The 20989-nt window shown below is 41.4% G+C and overlaps 1 protein-coding gene across 11 annotated transcripts in view; it reads left to right on the top strand.

The window, feature by feature from the left end:
- Nucleotides 1-14998, top strand: part of PCMTD1 (protein-L-isoaspartate (D-aspartate) O-methyltransferase domain containing 1) — a 91801-nt gene extending 76803 nt beyond the window's left edge. For 7 of the 11 annotated variants that reach the window (XM_065585549.1, XM_008168517.4, XM_065585545.1 and 4 more), the window contains 2 exons: nucleotides 599-722; nucleotides 12278-14998. In XM_065585549.1, the coding sequence (XP_065441621.1) occupies nucleotides 599-722; nucleotides 12278-12648 (495 nt within the window). In that variant the 3' untranslated portion in view covers nucleotides 12649-14998. Of the gene's footprint in view, nucleotides 1-598; nucleotides 723-6125; nucleotides 9958-12277 lie in introns of all 11 variants that reach the window. The other 4 variants (XR_010598867.1, XR_010598866.1, XR_010598869.1 and 1 more) reach the window with 1 other exon arrangement.
- The last annotated feature ends 5991 nt before the right edge of the window (nucleotides 14999-20989 follow it).

Here is a 20989-nt window from a genome sequence, read left to right as displayed (position 1 = left end):
CACCCTGGACCAGTGACAAAGAAAGCCCTGCTAGATTAACTTAATAATAGAGGTGTGTTCATTTCTCCTATTTTTCAGACACTAATAAAGCATCTTTAACAATACCTCCTATAGAGAGATGTGTAGTTATGTGCCCACTACTGTGGTGGTTAGACACAAGTTGTGTCTCGGCAGTTTAGGGTTTTCAGAGTATGATCACGCAAATGCAGATGAAACTGTACTAAATCTTTCTAAATGTCGCTCTGCCTTCTTAGCTTACAATAATATTAAATGTAAATAATGTGGACATTTGAACTTTAAAAAAAAAGTTACCAAAAGGGCATTGTTAATAAAACATAAATACATGTCAAAGCTCTTATTTTTTTTCAGAGCAAAACAAAATGGGAAATGGCTGAATATCATTTTATAAAGTATATAAAATTCAGTTTTGGCAAGAGAACAGCTTCTCTGAATTACATTTGAAGCAAATTAAAATGGCAATGTTATAAACTGCCTCAAACTGAAGAATGGTGGGTGTAACAAAAACAAACAAGAAAGCAGATGAAATAATTTACTTAACTGCTGAACTTTGTCTTATATTTTTGTTGTTTTCATGCAGCTAACACAAATCCTGCGAACTGGACAGAACACTTGGGAAAGTAAAAACATCCTTGCTGTTTCATTTGCTCCACTAGTACAACCCAACAGGAATGACAACAGCAAACGTGATACTGTGGGACTGCGTAAGTGTCCTCTGTTGTGGCTTTTCCTTTTTGGCACATCTAAGTTTATTGTGCCTGAGCTGGTATTCCTGTCCACAGAGTGGGGAGGCTGTGTTATACAGACATAATGCACTAGAATGGGAATGTACTGTTCAGAAAAGCTCTAGCCCTCTCTGGTTCTGATATATAAAATTTCTGACTTGTGTTCAGCATCATTAAGACACAAATCTCTCTGTACCCAATTAAGTGTATTATTTTTTATATTTTAAATTAAAACAATACAGTGAGATTCCTGGTCTTTCTCTCCCTCCCCCTCGTTTTTTCTTGTGGACATTCCCAAAATCCTATTGTTGACATAGAATCATAGAATATCAGGGTTGGAAGGGACCTCAGGAGGTCATCTAGTCCAACCCCTGCTCAAAGCAGGACCTATCCCCAACTAAATCATCCCAACCAGGGCTTTGTCAAGCCTGACAAACCTAAAAACCTCTAAGGAAGGAGATTCCACCACCTTCCTAGGTAACCCGTTCCAGTGCTTCACCACCCTCCTAGTGAAAAAGTTTTTCCTAATATCCAACCTAAACCTCCGCCACTGCAACTTGAGACCATTACTCCTTGTTCTGTCATCTGGTACCACTGAGAACAGTCTAGATCCATCCTCTTTGGAACCCCCTTTCAGGTAGTGGAAAGCAGCTATCAAATCCCCCCTCATTCTTCTCTTCTGCAGACTAAATAAGCCCAGTTCTCTCAGCCTCTCCTCATAAGTCATGTGTTTCAGCTCCCTAATCATTTTTATTGCCCTCTGCTGGACTCTTTCCAATTTTTCCACATCCTTCTTGTACTGTGGGGCCCAAAACTGGACACAGTACTCCAGATGAGGCCTCACCAGTGCCAAATAGAGGGGAATGATCACGTTCCTCGATCTGCTGGCGGTGCTCCTACTTATACAGCCTAAAATGCTGTTAGCTTTCTTGGCAACAAGGGCACACTGTTGACTCCTATCCAGCTTCTCATGCACTGTAACCGCTAGGTCCTTTTCTGCAGAACTGCTGCCTAGTCACTCGGTCCCTAGTCTATAGCAGCGTATGGGATTCTTCTGTCCTAAGTGCAGGACTCTGCACTTATCCTTGTTGAACCTCATCAAATTTCTTTTGGCCCAATCCTTTAATTTGTCTATGTTCCTCTGTATCCTGTCCCTACCCACCAGTGTATCTACCACTCCTCCCAAGTTAGTGTCATCTGCAAACTTGCTGAGGGTGCAATCCACGCCATCCTCCAGATCATTAATGAAGATATTGAACAAAACCAGTCCCAGGACCGACCCTTGGGGCACTCCAGTTGATACCGGCTGCCAACTAGACATGGAGCCATTGATCACTACCCTTTGAGCCCAATGATCTAGCCAGCTTTCTGTCCACTTTATAGTCCATTCATCCAGCCCATACTTCTTTAACTTGCTGGCAAGAATACTGAGGCAAGAATACATCTCCCCTCGCAGTCCACCAAGTCCACTTTGACTAAGCACAAATAAAACATATACAGTTAATACTTGATGTTGCAGAGGATGGTGAATGTATGCCCCTTGTTTTGCCTTCCAAAGAGCAGTGAAACATTGTATAAATCCCTCTTCTCCCCCAGAGTGGAATGGGATGGCCAGAAGCACCATATGCCTAGTGGCTGATGGTAAGCCTCTGTGCCTCTCTATAGTCTGTGTCTTGAGAAGGGGGCCAGAACATTTCAGGGACATGGAGATGCTTAACAAATGGTGATTGGGATTTTCTTTCTCATTCCAACACTTTGGATCAATTTTTTTTAAAGGTATTTAGATGTGGTGCCTAGTGGGATTTTCAAAAGTGCCCAGTTGCTCTTCTCTCTTCAGTCATTTTTACACACTTTACACTATCCTCTGACCAGGGTTCTCAATCCAATTCAGTCCTATTCCCTAGATGGTAAAAAACACTTTTCAGGCTCTCTCCGCTACCTTGCTTCAGTTCTCATGATAGAAATTCATTTTTTTTTCAAATCCTCTTTCCTGCACAGAGGTATAGGCAGGGGGAAAACCTACTTCTTGTGTTCCAGATACAGTACTTTGAAAGGAGGCAGTGTAGGAAGGAACTCAAATGTGAAATGGCAGCATTATTAACAGTGGTAAGTAACCTGTCATTTAGATCAGCTTCTGTACCAGATGACAAGATAGCTAATGTGACACCAATATTTTAAAAAGGCTCTAGAGGTGAGCCTGGAAATTACATGCCACTAAGCCTAACTTCAGTACCAAGCAAATTAGTTGAAACTACAGTAACTCCTCACTTAACATTGTAGTCATGTTCCTGAAAAATGCGACTTTATGTGAAACAGTGTTAAGCGAATCCAATTTCTACATAAAAATTAATGTAAACGGGGGGGGGGGGGGGGGTTAGCTTCCAGGGAAATTTTTTTCATCAGACAAAAGACATTATATACAAATATAGTATAAGTTTTAAACAATTTTAAACAAACGGTTTAATATTGTACACAGCAATGAATGATTGTAAAGCTTGGTTGAGGTCCTGGAGTAAGAGGGTGGAATATTTCCCAGGGAATGCCTTGCTGCTAAATGATGAACTAGCACTCGGCTGAACCCTCAGGGGTTAATATAGCCTCACACTCTACAAGGCAGCATAGATTGAGGCAGGAGGGAGGAAACCCAACAGATGCAGGGCAGTTGCTGCAAACACTTCCCTGCAAAAACTGAACATGATGATGAGCCAGCTGGAGCACACCACTCCCTCCTTCTGACAGCACATGCACGGCTGCACAGGTGCTGACTTTCAAAAGTTCTGGGGGGTGCATGCATTAGTGAGAGAGAGAGATATGTGCATTGCCCCTTTAAGTACGCTGACCCCACTTCAAGTACATTGCCCTTTTAAGCAGATCAGACAGGAAGCAACAGCTTCGATCAAGCTCCCTCCGTTCTGTCCCGGAGCCCTGTCCCCTCCTCCGCTTTGTGGAGAGGGGGTACGGAGCGGAGGTGGGGGGCAGGAGCAGGGGAACATCCTGATATCAGCACCCCTTTCTCCCCCTCCCCCAGCAAGCAGGAAGCCTCCAGGAGCAGCTCTAAGGCAGAGGACAGGTCAGGAGCAGAACAGCAATGAGGGGAGGGACAGCTGAACCGATGCTGGGCAGCTGCTGAGCCACATACCTTACAGGGAATTTAGGGGAGCTGATGGGGGGTGGGGCTGCCGGCCTCCCCTGGTTCTAATCCCCACAAGGAGAGGCTGCTGTTCCGGAGATTCCTGCAAGCAGTGGACAAAGCAGTCAGCTGCCAAACGCCGTTATAAGGGAGCATTGCGCAACTTTAAACAAGCATGTTCCCTAATTGATCAGCAATGTAACAACGAAACAACATTAACCGAGACGACTTTAAGTGAGGGGTTACTGTATAGTAAAGAACAGAGTTATTAGACACATAGGTGAACACAGTTTGTTGGGGAAGAGTCAACATGGTTTTTGTAAGGGGAAATCATGCCTCACCAATCTACTAGAATTATTTGAGGGGGTCAACAAGCATGTGGACAAGGGGGATCCAGTGGATATAGTGTACTTAGATTTTCAGAAAGCCTTTGACAAGGTCCCTGACCAAAAGCTCTTAAGCAAAATAAGCTATCATGAGATAAGAGGGTAGATTCTCTCATAGATCAGTAACTGGTTAAAAGATAGAAAACAAAGGGGTAGGAATAAATGATCAGTTGTCAGAATGGAGAGAGGTAAATAGTGGTGTCCCCCACAGGAGTCTGTACTGGGACCAGTATTGTTCAACATATTCCTAAATGATCTGGGAAAAGGGGGTAAACAGTGAGGTGGAAAAATTTGAAGATGATACAAACTGCTCAAGATAGATAAGTCCAAAGCAGACTGCGAAGAGTTAAAAAGGGATTTCACAAAACTGGGTGACTGGGCAACAAAATAGATGAAATTCAGTGTTGATAGATGTAAAGTAATGCACATTGGAAAACATAATCCCAACTATACATATAAAATGATGGGGTCTAAATTAGCTGTTACCACTCAAGAAAGAGATCTTGGAGTCATTGTGGATAGTTCTCTGAAAACATCCACTCAATGTTCAGCGACAGTCAAAAAAGCTAACAGAATATTGGGAATCATTAGGAAAAGGATAGATAATAAGGCCAAAAATATCATGTTGCCTCTATATAAATCCATGGTACGCCCACATCTTGAATACTGCATACAGATGCAGTTGCCCCATCTCAAAGATATATTGGAATTGGAAAAGGTACAGAGAAGGGCTACAAAAATGATTAGGGGTATGGAACAGCTTCCATTGAGGAGAGATTAATAAGACTGGGACTTTTCAGCTTGGAAGAGATACGACTAAAAGGGGATATGATAGAGGTCTATAAAATCATGACTGGTGTGGAGAAAGTAAATAAGGAAGCGTAAATAATGCTTCCTCATAACACAAGAATTAGCAGTCACCAAATGAAATTAATAGGTAGCTGGTTTAAAACAAGCAAAAGGAAGTATTTCTTCACACAATGTACAGTCAATCCGTGGAACTCTTTGCCAAAGGATGTTGTGAAGGCCAAGACTATGACAGGGTTAAAAAAAAAAAAAACTAGATAAGTTCATGGAGGATAGGTCCGTCAATGGCTATTACCATGCTCTGAAGTGTCCTTAGCCTCTGTTTGTCATAAGCTGGGAATGGCGACGGGATGGATCACTTGATGATTACCTGTTCTGTTAATTCCCTCTGAAGCACGTGGCATTGGCCACTGCTAGAAGACAGAATATTGGGCTAGATGGACCATTGGTCTGACCCAGAATGGCCGTTCTTACATTCTAGCTGTCACAGCCAGAATAAAACAAGCCTAAGTAGGAGTCCAAGCCTTGCTTATTAGAACCAATATAGAACATACTTAATACAAATATGGAGGGGCATGTCATGTGTTGTACTGACAGTTACTACAGCCCTTCTGTGAGCCAGTCAAATCATTCTAAAGGCAGAACAGAACTAGAAGACTGCAAAGGTTGCACTAAAAGGAGAGTCCTGGTGCAATCTTAACTGTGGAACTACTTAATGTTAATCTCTGTACTAGACAACTAAAAGTTGTTCTTTATGGTCCCTATATGTATATTCCAAATGTGGGTGCAAATGCACTCCATGCGCCGGAGCTGGAAGATTTTCTTAGCAGTATTCGTTGACCTGCACATGCGTCATGCGTCCCCTAATGCTCGTAGCTGAGGGTATAATAGGTTGTGCAGATTGACGCCTATCCAGTTCCCTATTACCACCATGTGGCCTGAGTCAGAACCCTAGTTCTTTCACACTCTGTTTCAGAGAGTGACTTTTGTCCATTTGTATATAGTTGCTTATATTGTTTGTTGTTGTAGAATTTCTCTTTTCTTTTAACCCTGCATCAGCCCCCTCCTCCCCCGGACCACCCAGGGGAACCTTCACATCAATGCATTCTCCAACAAGAAGCAGACACCCTTCTCGTGAAGGGAGCCATAGAGTGGGTACCACCTTCCTACATGGGAAGAGGCTTCTATTTCTCATACTTCCTCATACCGAAGAAGGGCAGAGGGTGCCACCCCATTCTCAACCTTCAACTACTGAACACCTTTATCAGAAAATCCAAATTCTGTATGGGACATTGGTATCCATTATCCCCTGTCTCTGCTATGGGGCCTGGTTCGTGGCTCTCGACATGGAGGATGCCTACTTCCACATTGACATTCACCCAGCCCACCAGAAATTTCTCTATTTCCGTGTAAGGGGACGCGACTCGACTCCCTCGTGGCATGAGCTTTCCTCTGGCAGACTGCTTTGCAATGCTGATGGCCATAATTGCAGACGTACGCCACAACCCATGCACCACGGTCCACTAGTGTCTCTTCCTCCTTGGACATATGGCAGCCTGTACCTCTGTGTGACCCTGCAACCACGTCTACACATGCATTGCTTCCAAACGTTTGGTCTGTAGATGAAGAGGAGCAAAAAGGACTGCTTGGAGGCCAAACTCATTATCCCCCCACCAGACAGTTCTGGTCTCCCTCATATGGTGGACCGACCCTTCCAAGGTCATAGTCGGTACCCCCTTCACCCTTCCCACCCCACAGGCCATGATCAAAACAGATTCCTCCCTCATGGATTGGGGAGCCCACCTAGACCATCACATAGCCCAGGGCATCTGGACACCACAAAGAGGCCAGGATGCAAATAAACGTGCTAGAACTGATGGAAGTCTGTTTTGCATGCCAGGCATTTCTTCCTCTCATCCGTTCCCGTCATGTTCAATTGCTCTCTGAGAACATCACAGCGGTCATGTACATCAACAAGTAGGGCAGCGCCAAGTCTACCTCTCTCTGCTCCCAGTCCATCCACCTTTGGAACTGGTGCATCAAACACCATGTGATATTCCACACCATGTATCTCCCAGGCACCCAAAATTCCCTGGCTGATGCCCTCAGCAGAATTCTCTGTGTCAACCACGAGTGGGAATTGCACAATGCCACACTCTGATACTTTCCCCACAAATGGGGATCCCCACTCATGAGAACCACAAAGTGCCCCTTTATTATTCCAGGGGGAGCCATAAGGGAGGTGTGACCGGGGTCCTAGTGGGGAGCCAGCTATGGTCACTCAATTAGGGTGAACTGCAAAGAATGGGGAAGACAATCCCCATAAAGCTGGTGGATATTCCAAAACTTAGATTCACCAAGCCAACATAAAACAGCTTCTTTATTACTTTACTGGTTACTCAGAAGTCCAAACAACACTGTTCCCTTATAGTGATCCAGCCTCAGGCCTCCATCCAGGTACCCACATCACATATAATGAAAATTTCTGTAAATCTTATTTCGTCCTATGAAAGAAAAGATACTACCAATCCCAAAGGATCGGACACATTACCTCCCAGGTTAATGAATGTTTCAGATCTTATCCAAAAACACGCTACAGCCAATTCTTATTAACTAAACTAAGCTTTATTAAAAAACAAGAGAGAGAGAGAGTATGGTTAAAAGATCAATATACATACAGACATGAGTTTGATTCATTGAGGTTCAGATTCATAGCAGAGATGGTGAGCTTTGTAGTTGCAGAGTTCTTTCAGAAATAGTTCATAGGTTATAGTCCAAGGTCCAAATCTCAAATTCAGGGCGTACCAGCATAACTGTAACCTCAGTCTTGCAACTCAAACTTCTCCTGATGAAGCCTAAGCAGATCTGAGATGACAGAATCAGATCCCAAGGATCTTTTATACAATTTCATGTCTTTTGATAAGTTGGAGTTCCTCAAGGAACAAAAGGTAATTAGGATGACTTTGAAGGAGGTCCATCACCAGTACTTAATTCGTATAGCTAACATAAGGCCATTTGCTTGTTCCTCCACTATTCACAGTACATTTCAAAGAGAGATAAATATCCCGTGTTTACAATTCATTTAAATGATAGGGTGTTCTTTTGACCTCTGAATTATCAGAATACAGCATACACAGGGACTGTTGATTACATTGTCGACTCTACTCATACATATGTAAATACACAAACATCTCCCCTCATGTCTTTTGAGGGTTATTTATTTTGCAGGATGTTTAACCCTTTCTAGCCATGTATCACAGGAGGACTCACAGAGCAGTGCTCTTCTCCCCCGGATGGGCAATTTCCGTTACGCCTTCCTCCTAACCCCCTCCCACAAGATTTGCCGAGCTGCCATAATACTTATAGCCCTGTTCTGGCCCCATCAGTTTTGATTCACGCACCTCCTCATACTCTCCACCTCCACACCACTCCATCTCTGAACGCTTTTGGATCTCCTCATACAAGATTGGGCCAGGGTCAGCATCCCAATCCAGGCCCGCTTCTCCTCACAGCCTGGTTTTTGGATGGGGCTAAGAGTAGACAAAGCATGCTCCAAACTGGTATGACAAATCCCTAACCAGAGCAGGAGGGCATCCACTAGGGCCTGTTACCAAGCTAAATGGAAATGCTTCATCTCATGGGCTCACTGCCATCACCACCCACTGAGTGTGATATCCCTATTTATTGTCCTCCACTACCTTCTTGAACTCAATGTCAGGCCTGTCCCTCAGCTCTATACGGGTCCACCTAGCAGCAGTCAGTGCCTTTCTCCCCCTATGGACAGCGCTTCAGTGTTACACACCCTACCACCATTCATTTCATGACAGGTCTCCTCAGTACCTTCTCACCAGTACTCAAGCCCCCTTAATCTCATTCTCTTCACCCTCATGAAGCCCCCCTTCAGCCACTAGCAACACACTCCCTCTGCCATCTCTCTATGAAGGTGATGTTTTTAGTTGCCATTACCTCAGCTAGATGGGTCAGTGAACTGGCGGTCATGATGCCTGACCCACCCTGCTTACAGTGTTCCACAGTATTCCTTATGGCTATACCCTAAATTCCTCCCAAAAGTAGTGTCTGAGTTCCACCTAAATCAGTGCATCCACCTGCCTGTGTTCTACCCCAAGCCGCATGCCTCCCACATGGACAGAGTCCTACCCTCCCTCGACATCTGCTGTGCACTTCATTCTACATTCTTCTAGACCTGTGCTTTTCGTTCTTCATCGAAACTATTTGTAGCCATTGCTGACTGATCCAAGGGCCAAGCCCTTTCCTCCCAAACAAATCTCCAATTGCATCCAAATCTCCAGGTGCATCCATGAATGCTACACGTTATCCAATGTACCGGCGCCTGATGGAGTCACAGCATACTCTATGCAAGTGGACATCTCGTGGCAAGACATCCGTCATGTAGCAACATGGTGCTCCATCCACATGTTCATGTCCCACTATGCCATCAGCCAAGCAGCAGCTGCAGACAGTGCTGTAGGCCATGCTATACTACAAACTATACTTCCTCTCACATCCTCACACCCACCTCCATGCTGATCACTGCTCTCTACTCACCCATATTTGGAATACATCCAGGGACCATCACTCGAAGAAGAAGAGGAGGTTACTTACCTGTAACTGCAGGTTCTTTGAGATGTGTGGTCCCTATTTGTATTCCAATATCCGCCCGCCATGCCTTCTGCTGAGGGCTGGACTATTCAGCGGTAAGAGTGACACTGGAGAAGCATCGACCCTCACGACCCTTACCTGTGAGCACGAGGGATGCACGTGCAGGTCAACAGACACTACTACAAAAACCTTCCAGCACATGGCTCAAACACACACACACGTTTGGAATACTAATAGGGACCACGCATCTTGAAGAACCTCCAATTAAAAGGTAAATAACCTTCTCCTTTTGAAAATGTCTTGTTCCTGTCTGTAGAATAAATATCTTTAAGTGAAAATGATTATGGAAGGTGTCTCTTTTTTTTCTTATACAACTTCAAGCCCATTATTGCTACTATTTAAATTTAAAAAACAAGTTTCCATTTGAGCCAACCAAAAACTTTCTCAGCATCAAAAGCTTATCTAGGGTCTTATTCTCTTATCTAGAGCTGAATTTTTAAAAGTCAAAATGTGTTTAGGTGCTTGGTATTAACTGAGCTATGTTGACCTGTTATAAACTAAATTCAAGTGCACAATCAGTGTTCCAGGCCTTTAAACACAATCTTTGTGAGGAGTTCATAATCTACATTTAGTATAGCAAAATGAGTCTGTAAGCACTGTAAAACTTGGAGGCTTCCCCTCCTGTATTAATGTAGTTGGAGCTAAGAAATTTTTTGGCATGGAATCATGAGGGATAATGTATTTATCTCACTAACACACATGCCCATGTGTAAAGCTTTACTTTACCATTCTTAGGAGATAATTGAGATAAATGATTCCTGATGTGATTGAAGGAACTTTCTTTAAGTCCTCAAGACCTTACAAATATTTTTATTTCCTTTAGGAAATCTAAGGGAATATTATCATCTGTATATGTAGTAGTAGAAATAATAAAATGTCTGATTTTATGTGTATTTGGGATGAGAGGATTTTGATTTTAGGTGTTGTTTCATCCTATTAGTTTTAGGAAGAAGGAAGGCTGAGAGCTCATTGGCTCGTATGCTTCTCTTGGGACCTTTACTTTCAGACTTTTATTTCAGCATTGTATCAAATAGTTTGTTAATTTCTCCTGTGATTTATGAAGGGCTCTTTAAACTTTCAGTCCCATTTGTGGTATGAATGTCTACTAGTTCATCTTCTTTAACCTCCAAATCTTTTATCGTTTGTTTACAAAGCTATAAGTGAAGCATGGCCTGAGACCAGGACTCAGTAAGCTTGTGATTTAACAAACGTATCTTTAGAGGTTTTGTTCTTTTAAATCAACATGTTGGTTTTTTTTAGATTTGCCATTGAAATTTCCAGAAATTTGACTAAAATCCTTTTTGCCAGTACTAGAATCAGTGTTTTAGAGGCAGAACATCATAAATATTACTCTTCTCCATTCCATTTTTTAGCACACAATTGAAGCCTCCATATGCATCTGTAAATATCGGAGGAAGCAGCTTTCTCTGAAATGTATCTGACTGTTAGATTATTATTTTTTAAATCCAGTAGTGGGAGCATATATAATTTTTTTTAACCAATTTGGCCTCTTCCCCATATCATTTTTCTATACCTGAAACTGGTCTTGGTTTCTATACCTGAAACATTGTCCCAGACGTGCATGAAGAAAGACGAGGACACAAGGAATGTTGTTTCACTCAGCTTCAACTTTCTTTAACTCAGTCTGGAACTATCCAGCAATAATTTGTCCAAGTAGATCATACTTTCTTTCATAATGTGTTCTGCCCGGAGGGGGCGGGGGGGCAGAAGGGGTTGCCATCAGGCTTCTCTTCTCTTCCCCCATACCACCCCAACCCCCAAGGCTGGTCCCAGAGCTATTGCTGGGACCCCACTTCCCTCCCCTTGTACAAGGATTGAGGGAAAAGAGGTTGTCTGATACAGGGGAAAGACATCAGGAGCTCCTTCCCATAACTCCACTTCCAGTTCTGGTTCATCAGGGAAGTGGGCACACTATCAGATGGTACCTGCACTGGACGCCTGTCAAGTTGGGACAACGTGAACTTTACTTCCTAACCCACCCTACTGGGTCACTGGGGAGCTGTGGGAAAAGTGGGAGGAAAAAAAAACACCTATCCAAACCAGTCTGGCAGCGATGGAAAAATTTCTTCCCTGCCCTAAAAAGGCAACTAGTGCAATGCGGACAGCAGATCAGAAACCTGGTCCTATTCTAATCCCAGGAGAGGGAGCCGTTGCTCTGGGCATGTAGTGGCACCCCAACCAGGAGGAATGGGCTTATATTTCCTCCCCTTGGGTGTGCGTGATTCAGTGAACTTCTACTTGGCAAGTCTGAAGAGCACATCAGCTGAGATGCACCTCCCAGTTCCACTCCACCCTTCAAAAACCATAAGTAAATTCAGCTCACATAATGTTACTGATCTGCTACATGGTTTGTCAAAGGTTGCCATACTTTGCCTTTTATATTTGCATATCGTAGAAAGTCTTCAAATTGCTGTTCAGTATCATACTTTATCTTTCTGTAGCAGTTTCTTACTTTTAGAAAATAACAATTTCACTGATATGGCATGCATAATTTTTCTTTTTCCTCTTAGCCCCATGTGCTGTTAGGAATCTACAGGACTTAGCTCGGATCTACATTAGACGCACTCTTAGAAATTTCATAAATGATGAGATGCAAGCCAAGGGTATCCCTCAGAAGCCCCCACCAAAACGAAAACGCAGGAGGTGCCGTAGACGCAGGATTAACACCTATGTGTTTGTAGGCAATCAGCTTATTCCTCAGCCTCTAGACAGTGAAGAGGATGAAAGGATGGAAGAAGACAACAAAGATGATGATGATAAAGATCACAATGAAGCCTTGAAGCCAGAGGAACCTCCTCGAAATTTATTGCGAGAAAAAATTATGAGTCTACCGCTACCCGAATCTTTAAAAGCATACTTGACATACTACAGAGAAAAGTAACTCGTTTTAAGTAGAAACAATAATGCCTACTGATAGCTCCTTTATTCTTGAAAATGTAGCATTTATTAAGAAATAGATGGACAAATATCATTAGTCTTTCAACAAGACTGAAGTACAGTGATAAATTGTAACTTCTCTGTCTTAACTTTGCTACAAAGACTTGTATTCGGTAGTAGAGAATCCCTTTTTAAAAATCTATTTTTCTTTAAATTTTGAGAAATACAGTTTTAACTCTGATAGAAAGATATTCCAAAGCAGTATGCAGCATTAATCAAGACTTGGCATGGTAAATCTTTTTTGATCTTTAACAGATTTGTATTGATAGAAGGGTAAGTGAAATTTTATATGTGCTAAATAGCTGTTGAACAAATGCATTCTGACTTGAATAACAGTTGTCTGCGTGAGGTTTTAAACATGCACACAGGCATTTCTCATGTAATATTGAAATTGTACCCTTTAAAAACATTTATTTTACCATGACTTTGTTGCAGTCCTTATTACTGTGTTGATATAAATGTATTCCAAGAAATACATAAGTGCAATAACTGTATACAGACATTAAATGAGCTGGCTTTAATGAAATACAAAAATGCAAGTTCTGAAATGTCAGGTGACCCTGTTACTTTTGCATTTATATCTTTTGCCAAAAGATCTTGAGAAAAGTGACCATTTCTCTCGGAGCCTTAAGGGAACATCATGTTGAATATAAAGCGAAAAAGATGCTTACTACAACCCTATTTGCTTAACTCCATACTACATTTTCAGTATTTATAAATAAAGACATTTTCTCATTCTCAAGGGTTTTAAGACAACTTATTTAGTTTCTTTCTAAAATTCACAGTATAGACACACAATATTTGGTAATAAAAAAGATTGTAATTTAGAATTAAATGATTTATATTTACTACTTTAATAGAATAGAATATGAATAAAGTTTAGCTTGTATTGCTTACTTGGATAGCTGTGATAGTAGAATTTGTTCAGCAGATGCACTTTAGTAAGTGGATTTTGTATTTCATCTAAATATTTCTCTGAGAAGGCAGGGTTGTGCTGGCCATATATTTGTTTCTGAACACAGCTCTTTTTAGCTCATAAATATTCACAATCTTTTATATCTATCTGTTGGAAATTGAGAGTAGCGGTTTAAACTTCGGGACCCATAGAGTGCTCATTTGAATATTTCCCCTCCACCTTTTCCTTCCCATTTGGTGAAGTTGCTTGCAGTTTTCTTCTTGGCCTGATGGAGTGCTTTGTGCATTTTTGCCCACTTAATATTTTGAGTGTATTGTAGCATAGCCATGAGGGAGAATGCAGTTTAAGAACGAGGCATGATATTCAGTAAAAGCCACTTTTATTGGAAACATCTGTCTGTTGGACCTACTGGAAAACATTCCTCTTAGAGAAAATTTCTGTGCAATATATTTACTGTTGTGGTAATATTCATTATTAAATCCATCAACCATTTAACCATAAGATAAAATCATCACCATTGCAGTTATTATTTTCATAGCCAGATATTACACATCTAGTGTATAATCCCATTTTCCAATAGTCACTTAAAAATTAAACATTGTTTCAGACTTTAACAGTGAGATAATATTTAGTCCTGCTACAGATTGGACACTGATTTTTGATTGTGCATTTCATGCTTCATTTACCATTTTAAAAAGTATGTCTTAGTAATATTGAAAAGGCAACTTGATGAAAAGCCTATTGTACCAGCATGTGGAGTTTTTTCCACAGCATATTCACAGCATGAATAAATAAAATTTAAAAAAAAAAAAAAACCTGCCTTTATTTCCTGACATTATTTTCACAGGTAAGAGATAGTTTAGATGTTTTCCTATAAAATGATACAAATGGAGTAATTGTGATGGCTTAGCTATTGGAACCATTGAAATAATCTTTAATTAAATATTTTGTTTTTAGATGGAATTAAACTTTAAATAATCTGAAATTCAAGATGTTATACTTTCCAGGTGGCCTGGGAATTTTGTCTTCTCCCATTTCCAGAATCAGCATCCATATGTTCAAGAGTTTGAAGTTACTAAATATAATTTACATATTTTCTTTGAGAACTTTATACAGGATGCTTTTGAAGAATGACTTTCTGCATTGTTTTTCACTCTTGTATACTTGGTAAAATAGACAATGGATGATTTGTCATGATTATTCACTATGTAACTTTTTGAGAGTCACTGAAAGTTTCTTTTGTGTTTATATGTGGATTTATTTTACACTGTTGAATTTACATTTACATTAAATAAAAAAGTAGAAATGCAAAATGAATCAATTGTCTTTGACATAAGTTGATAATGGGACATTATTGCAATAAAAACTTTTTCTGGTGGCTTGTGCTTACTCAAACTTGTTTTTTCATGGAAATGATTTCATTTGTGTTTGGTTTTCATTTTCAGTCCATTCCTGTTCAGACCTCTGGTAGCTTTTTAATTAGAAAACAATGATATAATTGAAATGGAATAACTACTACAATGGGGAAGAAATGATGATGCATCCTTTCACCAGTTTTGGAATTAGAAGTACTACATAAGACTAGATTTGGTAAGAGCCCCCTATCCCTGGGTGGCCCCTCTGGTATAGGACACGTGTATTCTCAACTTTATCTGGTGGGGGATACAAAATTCCTTTGCTACCCTTCCCTTCCCAAATAAAAATTGCTCCTTTCAGGACTACACTCAAGTCCAACTGTGTATTTGGAAAACAGCCTGCAGGGAGTCAATACCTCTTGGGAAAGACAGTCATTGAGTTTGTGAAAAAGGGCATTTATTCCTAATATCCAAAAGAGGGGGTTTCATGCCCATTTTAAATTAGACTTCAAACAGTAAACTAAATCTGCTCTACCTGGAAGTAGTCATGCCTTTTGAAAGGAACACAGATATAGGCTATGGATTCTTGCAGATTCTCAGTCAAGAATCGAGGGGTACAAAAACTTCCTAACTGTCAGAGTGGTTAAGCACTGGAATAAATTGCTTAGGGAGGTTGTGGAATCTCCATCACTGGGGATTTTTAAGAGCAGGTTAGACAAACACCTGTCAGGGATGGTCTAGATAATACTTAGTCCTGCCTTGAGTGCAGGGGACTGGACTAGATGACCTTTTGAGGTCCCTTCCAGTTCTATGATTCCACCTCTGATGTGTGTCAGATTTGTAATTGGGAAACAGCACTGGTTGATAGTACCTGTGTTCAGAAAATGCTTTGGAGCAGTAAATGAATAAGTAAAGTGAGGGACAGGTGTATTCATAATTAGAGTTGGTTTTCATTTAAAAGAATACTGCTTGTTTATTTTTTTTAACTGAAGATATTTGATTATTCAGCTGGAAACCAAACATTTTCAGTTTAAAACAATTTTTGATGAGGTGGGGGTTGATTGTGGAAAACATTTTTCTCAACAACAATTTCTTGCAAAACATTTACGTTTTAGTAAAACACCCTTTTCAATGAAAAACCTGTGTTGAAAATTTCTACTGGTCCTATTCACAATCTGAATAGCTAGCCTATCAAGTTATGTTGGAAATGAACCAAGAACCAGACACTTCCGTTTTTTATTAGTATAAAAAATTTGCTATGTTTGAAGCTAAACTTGACAACGTTTCTGGTTCTTTCCTTGAGGAATCTTGTCCGAGACTTCCTAGACACTGCCTTTCACGTTCCAAGACAGTCTGAGACATGGGGGATCTGGCAGGAATAACTTGTCAGAGCCAACAAGTGCTGGTAGGGGCTGTGCTGTGAATGCTGTTAAGGTAGGGCAGCTTGGTGCACAAAAGGCCTCAATAGCTGGTAGTTCCTCTAGCATCTGTCCAGGAACATTAACGCCTGAGGTCTTGGTGAACTACATACATATACTATGTGGCTCCAGATTATAGGTGACTCTAGTGTCTCCATGGCCTAGCTTGCTGCTGATTTCCAGTTTAGGCTTGAATTTCTAAATTTCCTCCCACTTGGATGGTAAAGGCTATGTACGTGTTGTCTCTGGCTGCATTGCCCTCACCTAACGGGAATTTCCATTCAAAGTAACTATTCACTCCAAGGACAGCTGCGCACAGATGTTCTGAACATTCGGGCAGTCTTGACCTCCAGAGAGATGAGATCCCAATAGGTAGTCCTGATCCCAGACCTGCAGAAGAACTCAGTATGGCTCAAAAGCTTGTCACACCAACAGAAGTTGGTCCAATAAAAGATATTACCTCACCCACCTTGTGTCTCATATTAATATCCTGGGACTGACATGACTGGCTACACTGCAGAGTAGTGATCCAGACAGATTCTAACTAAACTGTTAAACAAATGGGAAGGATTTGGATGGGGGAGAGGAGCAGGATTATGCCCCCTTTGTTAAACCTTGCAGGCGTAGAACTAGGCAGCACCCTACAACCATTCCACTTTACAAGCATGAGAAGGGAAACAATGCAGTGCAGATACAGTCAGTCAAATAGTCATAGTCTCATGCTTGTGCTTGCTAAACCAGGGAGTGGTGGCTCAGATCCGTCTCCAGTGGAGGACTCTAGAGAAATCTATGAGTGTGCTGAAAAAGCCACTGCTCTTCCACCCACCTCATTAAGAAAATGACTACCTTGTGGAAGAACACCTTTTTGAAAGAGTGGAGAGGAAAACTCCGTTATGTTTTTGCTCTAGTACCTCTGGTAACAAAAGCATCTAACCAAACTCAGTTGAGATAAAGATTTGATCATCTTTAACTTGCTGAAAAATACAATTCTCAACTTTGTTAGGGGTTAGCAGTGACTGTATCAGTCTGGCCATAGGCAATCACTCAAAACCAGGGCCTCTTTCTATGTTCCAGCCCAGGATCCTCCTCAGTGTATGGAAGAGGGTAAATATAGAGGTAGTGTTTCTGAGCACATGTTTCAAATCCATTCAAGTCTACAAGGAGGGCTTAACTTTAAGGGGGGAAAGTGGACAGTGGGGGGGGGGGGAATGAGAGAACTGCTTGCCTACCCCTTTTAGGCACTTAATTAAGGCAGGCAGGCAACTTGGAGCTTGTTTCCTAAGTGTTCATTTGCCACCTCTTTTGGCCTATCATGAATACAAAAAAGATAAGGTTCTCTGCTGTCAATTGTCATGAGATGTGTGTGGAGTTGATGAAAGCTGTCATTGAGGTACTCTATGAATGGACTCACATCCCTCTTGTGGAAAGTCTTTTTTTTTTTTTTCTTTCCCCTGGTGTAACTATTTAAGCTTGCAGACTTCAATTTTTTGTGACTGACTGATCTACCTTATGCTATATCCTGCAAGGATAAGATAGAGTGAACACATACTAAATTCCTATCAAAGGCATTTACAGAATTCCACTTTAATGAGCCAATAATCATGCTGACAACATTTCCCTCACATCAGTGTGCCCACAGCAGTGAGCCTTTTCTCTATAAACTTATGTGAAAAGGTCAGTAGGCTGTTTACTGGAGCAAACTAAAGCCCTTAAAGTCCACCTAGCTTTTATTCTTCTGATAATACATTACCATGAGGAACCCATAAATGGCTGGCTGGCTGGCTGAATCCCTCACTTCTACAGCCTACCAGACCTGCATCTTAAAGGTCACATCAAAACTCATTCAATTCAGGCCATGTCAGCTTGGTTCAGATTTGCTAAAATCAGGGGATTTGAAAAACATCCACATTGTCTTCTTGGGATGCATTTACAAGCATTTTTGCTTAGATTCATCACCTAGACTGGAAACCAACATCAGCTTTTACATAAACGATTCTACAGCCTGGGGGTGCCAGATTCCATTTGCCGCCTTAGTTTTCCTGTATGTCTGAGATGTCTCTAAGTTGTCCACCTCTGGTAATTTGTGGAAAGTGTCTTTACTCTCTTCTGCATTGTTAAGACGGTATCTTACCGTGGTCTCTCTAGTTCAAAATGTTTCTATTTTCCCCTTAATGCAAATTAGCCTTGTTTTTCTCTGCCCTCAGTCTGTTGTCATCTTTATTTTCTTTGAGAGACAGCCTTTGAATTTGTAGGCCAAGATTTTCAAACATAAGCTAAAGTTAGGCTCTGAAATTCATATTTAGTCCCCTAAATAAGTGGCTTAATATTCAATAGAGCTGAGAACCCAGCAGCTCTTGTTATCAAGGGCAGCTGCCTATGAGCTCAGTACCTCTGAAAATCAGGCCACTTATTTAAGGGACTAAATATCAATTTAGAAGTCAAATTGTAGGCCTTCATGTTTGAAAATCTTAGCCTTTGGCTTTTGTCTCTAAACAGGGAGCATGCATTCCAGCACAGGTAGGCAGACATGCTCTAGCTCTGATAAAAATAACAGTGTAGCCAGAGGGTAGCACGGGGCTGGCTCAGTCTACCCTGAACTCAGGTGGCTATCCTGAGCTGGCACCTGTGCTACCCCTTGGCTATACTGCTATTTTAGTGAGCTAACTTGAGCAGAGCTAGTGTGTGTCTACCCGCACTGGGCTGCACACTCCCATACCTTAAGAGTCTGAACCCACTACGTGGTGTCTCTGAAGAAAAAATTCTAACCTATAGTTCTTGTTCACTAAAACACTTAAGAGTTAAGTCAGGCGTGTAAGGTCTGCTACTGGTACCATGTAACCCAATACAACCTGCTGGGTGCTCTGCAGCTGAACCAGGGAGCCCTCCACTCACTGAGTGGTGGGAGTTATGCCAGATACCCATTTGAATAAAAACTAATATCCACTAAGGAGTAACTCCAGCACTAACTCCAATTTTTCCTGCATTGACATTTGCGCTGAAGGTTCAGAGATGAAGAGAGTTACAGGCAAACTTGCATGTTGGAATCTGAGGATACTGTGCAAACAATCCAGAGGAGTTCAATGACCCTAGAAAGATTACAATTACTGACAAAGAGCTGGAGAAGTTTTGCATCTATACAGCCACTCTCTCTGGAACCAGACTAGCTGACGCATGCTAGCTACGCGAGATGCATTACGCTGTCTTCTGGCATGTAAAAAGCAAATAAGATGATCACAAATGTGGAATCATTTTGCAGTCAAAAACTCATTAGTACCTATGATCAAATGGCCTGTTGCAACATCAGAACATACTATATTACTAAGAAGATCTTCAACAGGTGACTTTGCCAACATCAGTACATAGGCCCTGACACTTTCCTCCATCTCTGAAGAGAAGGACTTTTTTATCATCTACTCAACAGTGTCATCAGTAAGCTACCACCAGGACAGTGGCTCTATCCACTGGCATACTTCTAAGTTAGAGCCAGCTCAGATCACAAGATGTGGCTTCTATACACTTGCCCTCTTGAAGTAGGAAAAATGAATGACAGTGGACAAAGTCTACTGGTGCTCTGCATCCCCTGAGGACTGTGCATTACCAACACCTACTTCTGAGATGGTCACTGTCGTTATGTCGCGTGGATCTGGACACTGGCATTTAATAGTCACCCACAGAAAATACCTACAGGATGGTCTCCATACTTACAGTTTTCACAGTACAGACTGTGATACAGACCATGGGCTTGCATGCTGAAAAATAAGGCATTCGTTATGGAATTTCGTCATCCCCAACAAAACCATTGTCCAGTCATTAACACCAACAACACAAAAGACCAAGGAAGGTGTCTCCAACTTACTATGAATCTCGGAAGCTATGTCATCAATTGCATGGAACACATGCTGAATAAATATCCATATAGCTGCAATCTTACCTTTGGTAAAAATACTGCCCAATGGACCTCAGTACTGGTTTATGGCATACTCTGAAGAAATACTCCAGTTACTGACGCGAAATGAACAGCATATCTCCGTCACAATACAAACCCACCTCCTGAACAAGAAGTTTTGGTTCCGACCTTGCAAAGCTCTATTTTCCCATTTACCTAAATAACTAATTTTTTTGTCCTCAGATGAGTAAAATCGGGCATCTTAACTGAAAAGACATTACCATAAAATTTGTTCCTGGTTCTTGCAAATATCTATGATCACTTTGCAAGGCTGACTTGTGCCTGTTTGTTTCATTTTTGTTCCACCTTAAATTTATCTGTACTGAACTGCAGAAGCCATCGTCTGCCCTATCCACCGTGTAAGTTTGGATCAGCAGCAGCTTACTGCCAGGGCCTTCTTCCCGGTTATCAAAGTGAACAAAACCAGGTCTGACAATGATCTTCATAGTAGCGAAGTGCTTCAGCTCATCTTCCTTCTTTTATATCCAGGCTGGGTTTGTAGTTCATCTCCAAATCACACTTTCTAACCTTACAGATGTGCTCATTGTACTGTAGCATATGAAAAACAATTTCACTAGTTCAAAGAATAACACATTATACCGAAAGAGGGCAGTATTGCCACACAGGAAAGATCAAAGCTAAAACTGCTG

This window comes from Chrysemys picta, chromosome 2 (genome assembly GCF_011386835.1).
Source record: "Chrysemys picta bellii isolate R12L10 chromosome 2, ASM1138683v2, whole genome shotgun sequence".
NCBI lineage: Eukaryota > Metazoa > Chordata > Testudines > Emydidae > Chrysemys > Chrysemys picta.
The sequence above is the reverse complement of the archived record's forward strand: the minus strand, read 5'-3'. Positions and strand labels throughout refer to the sequence as shown.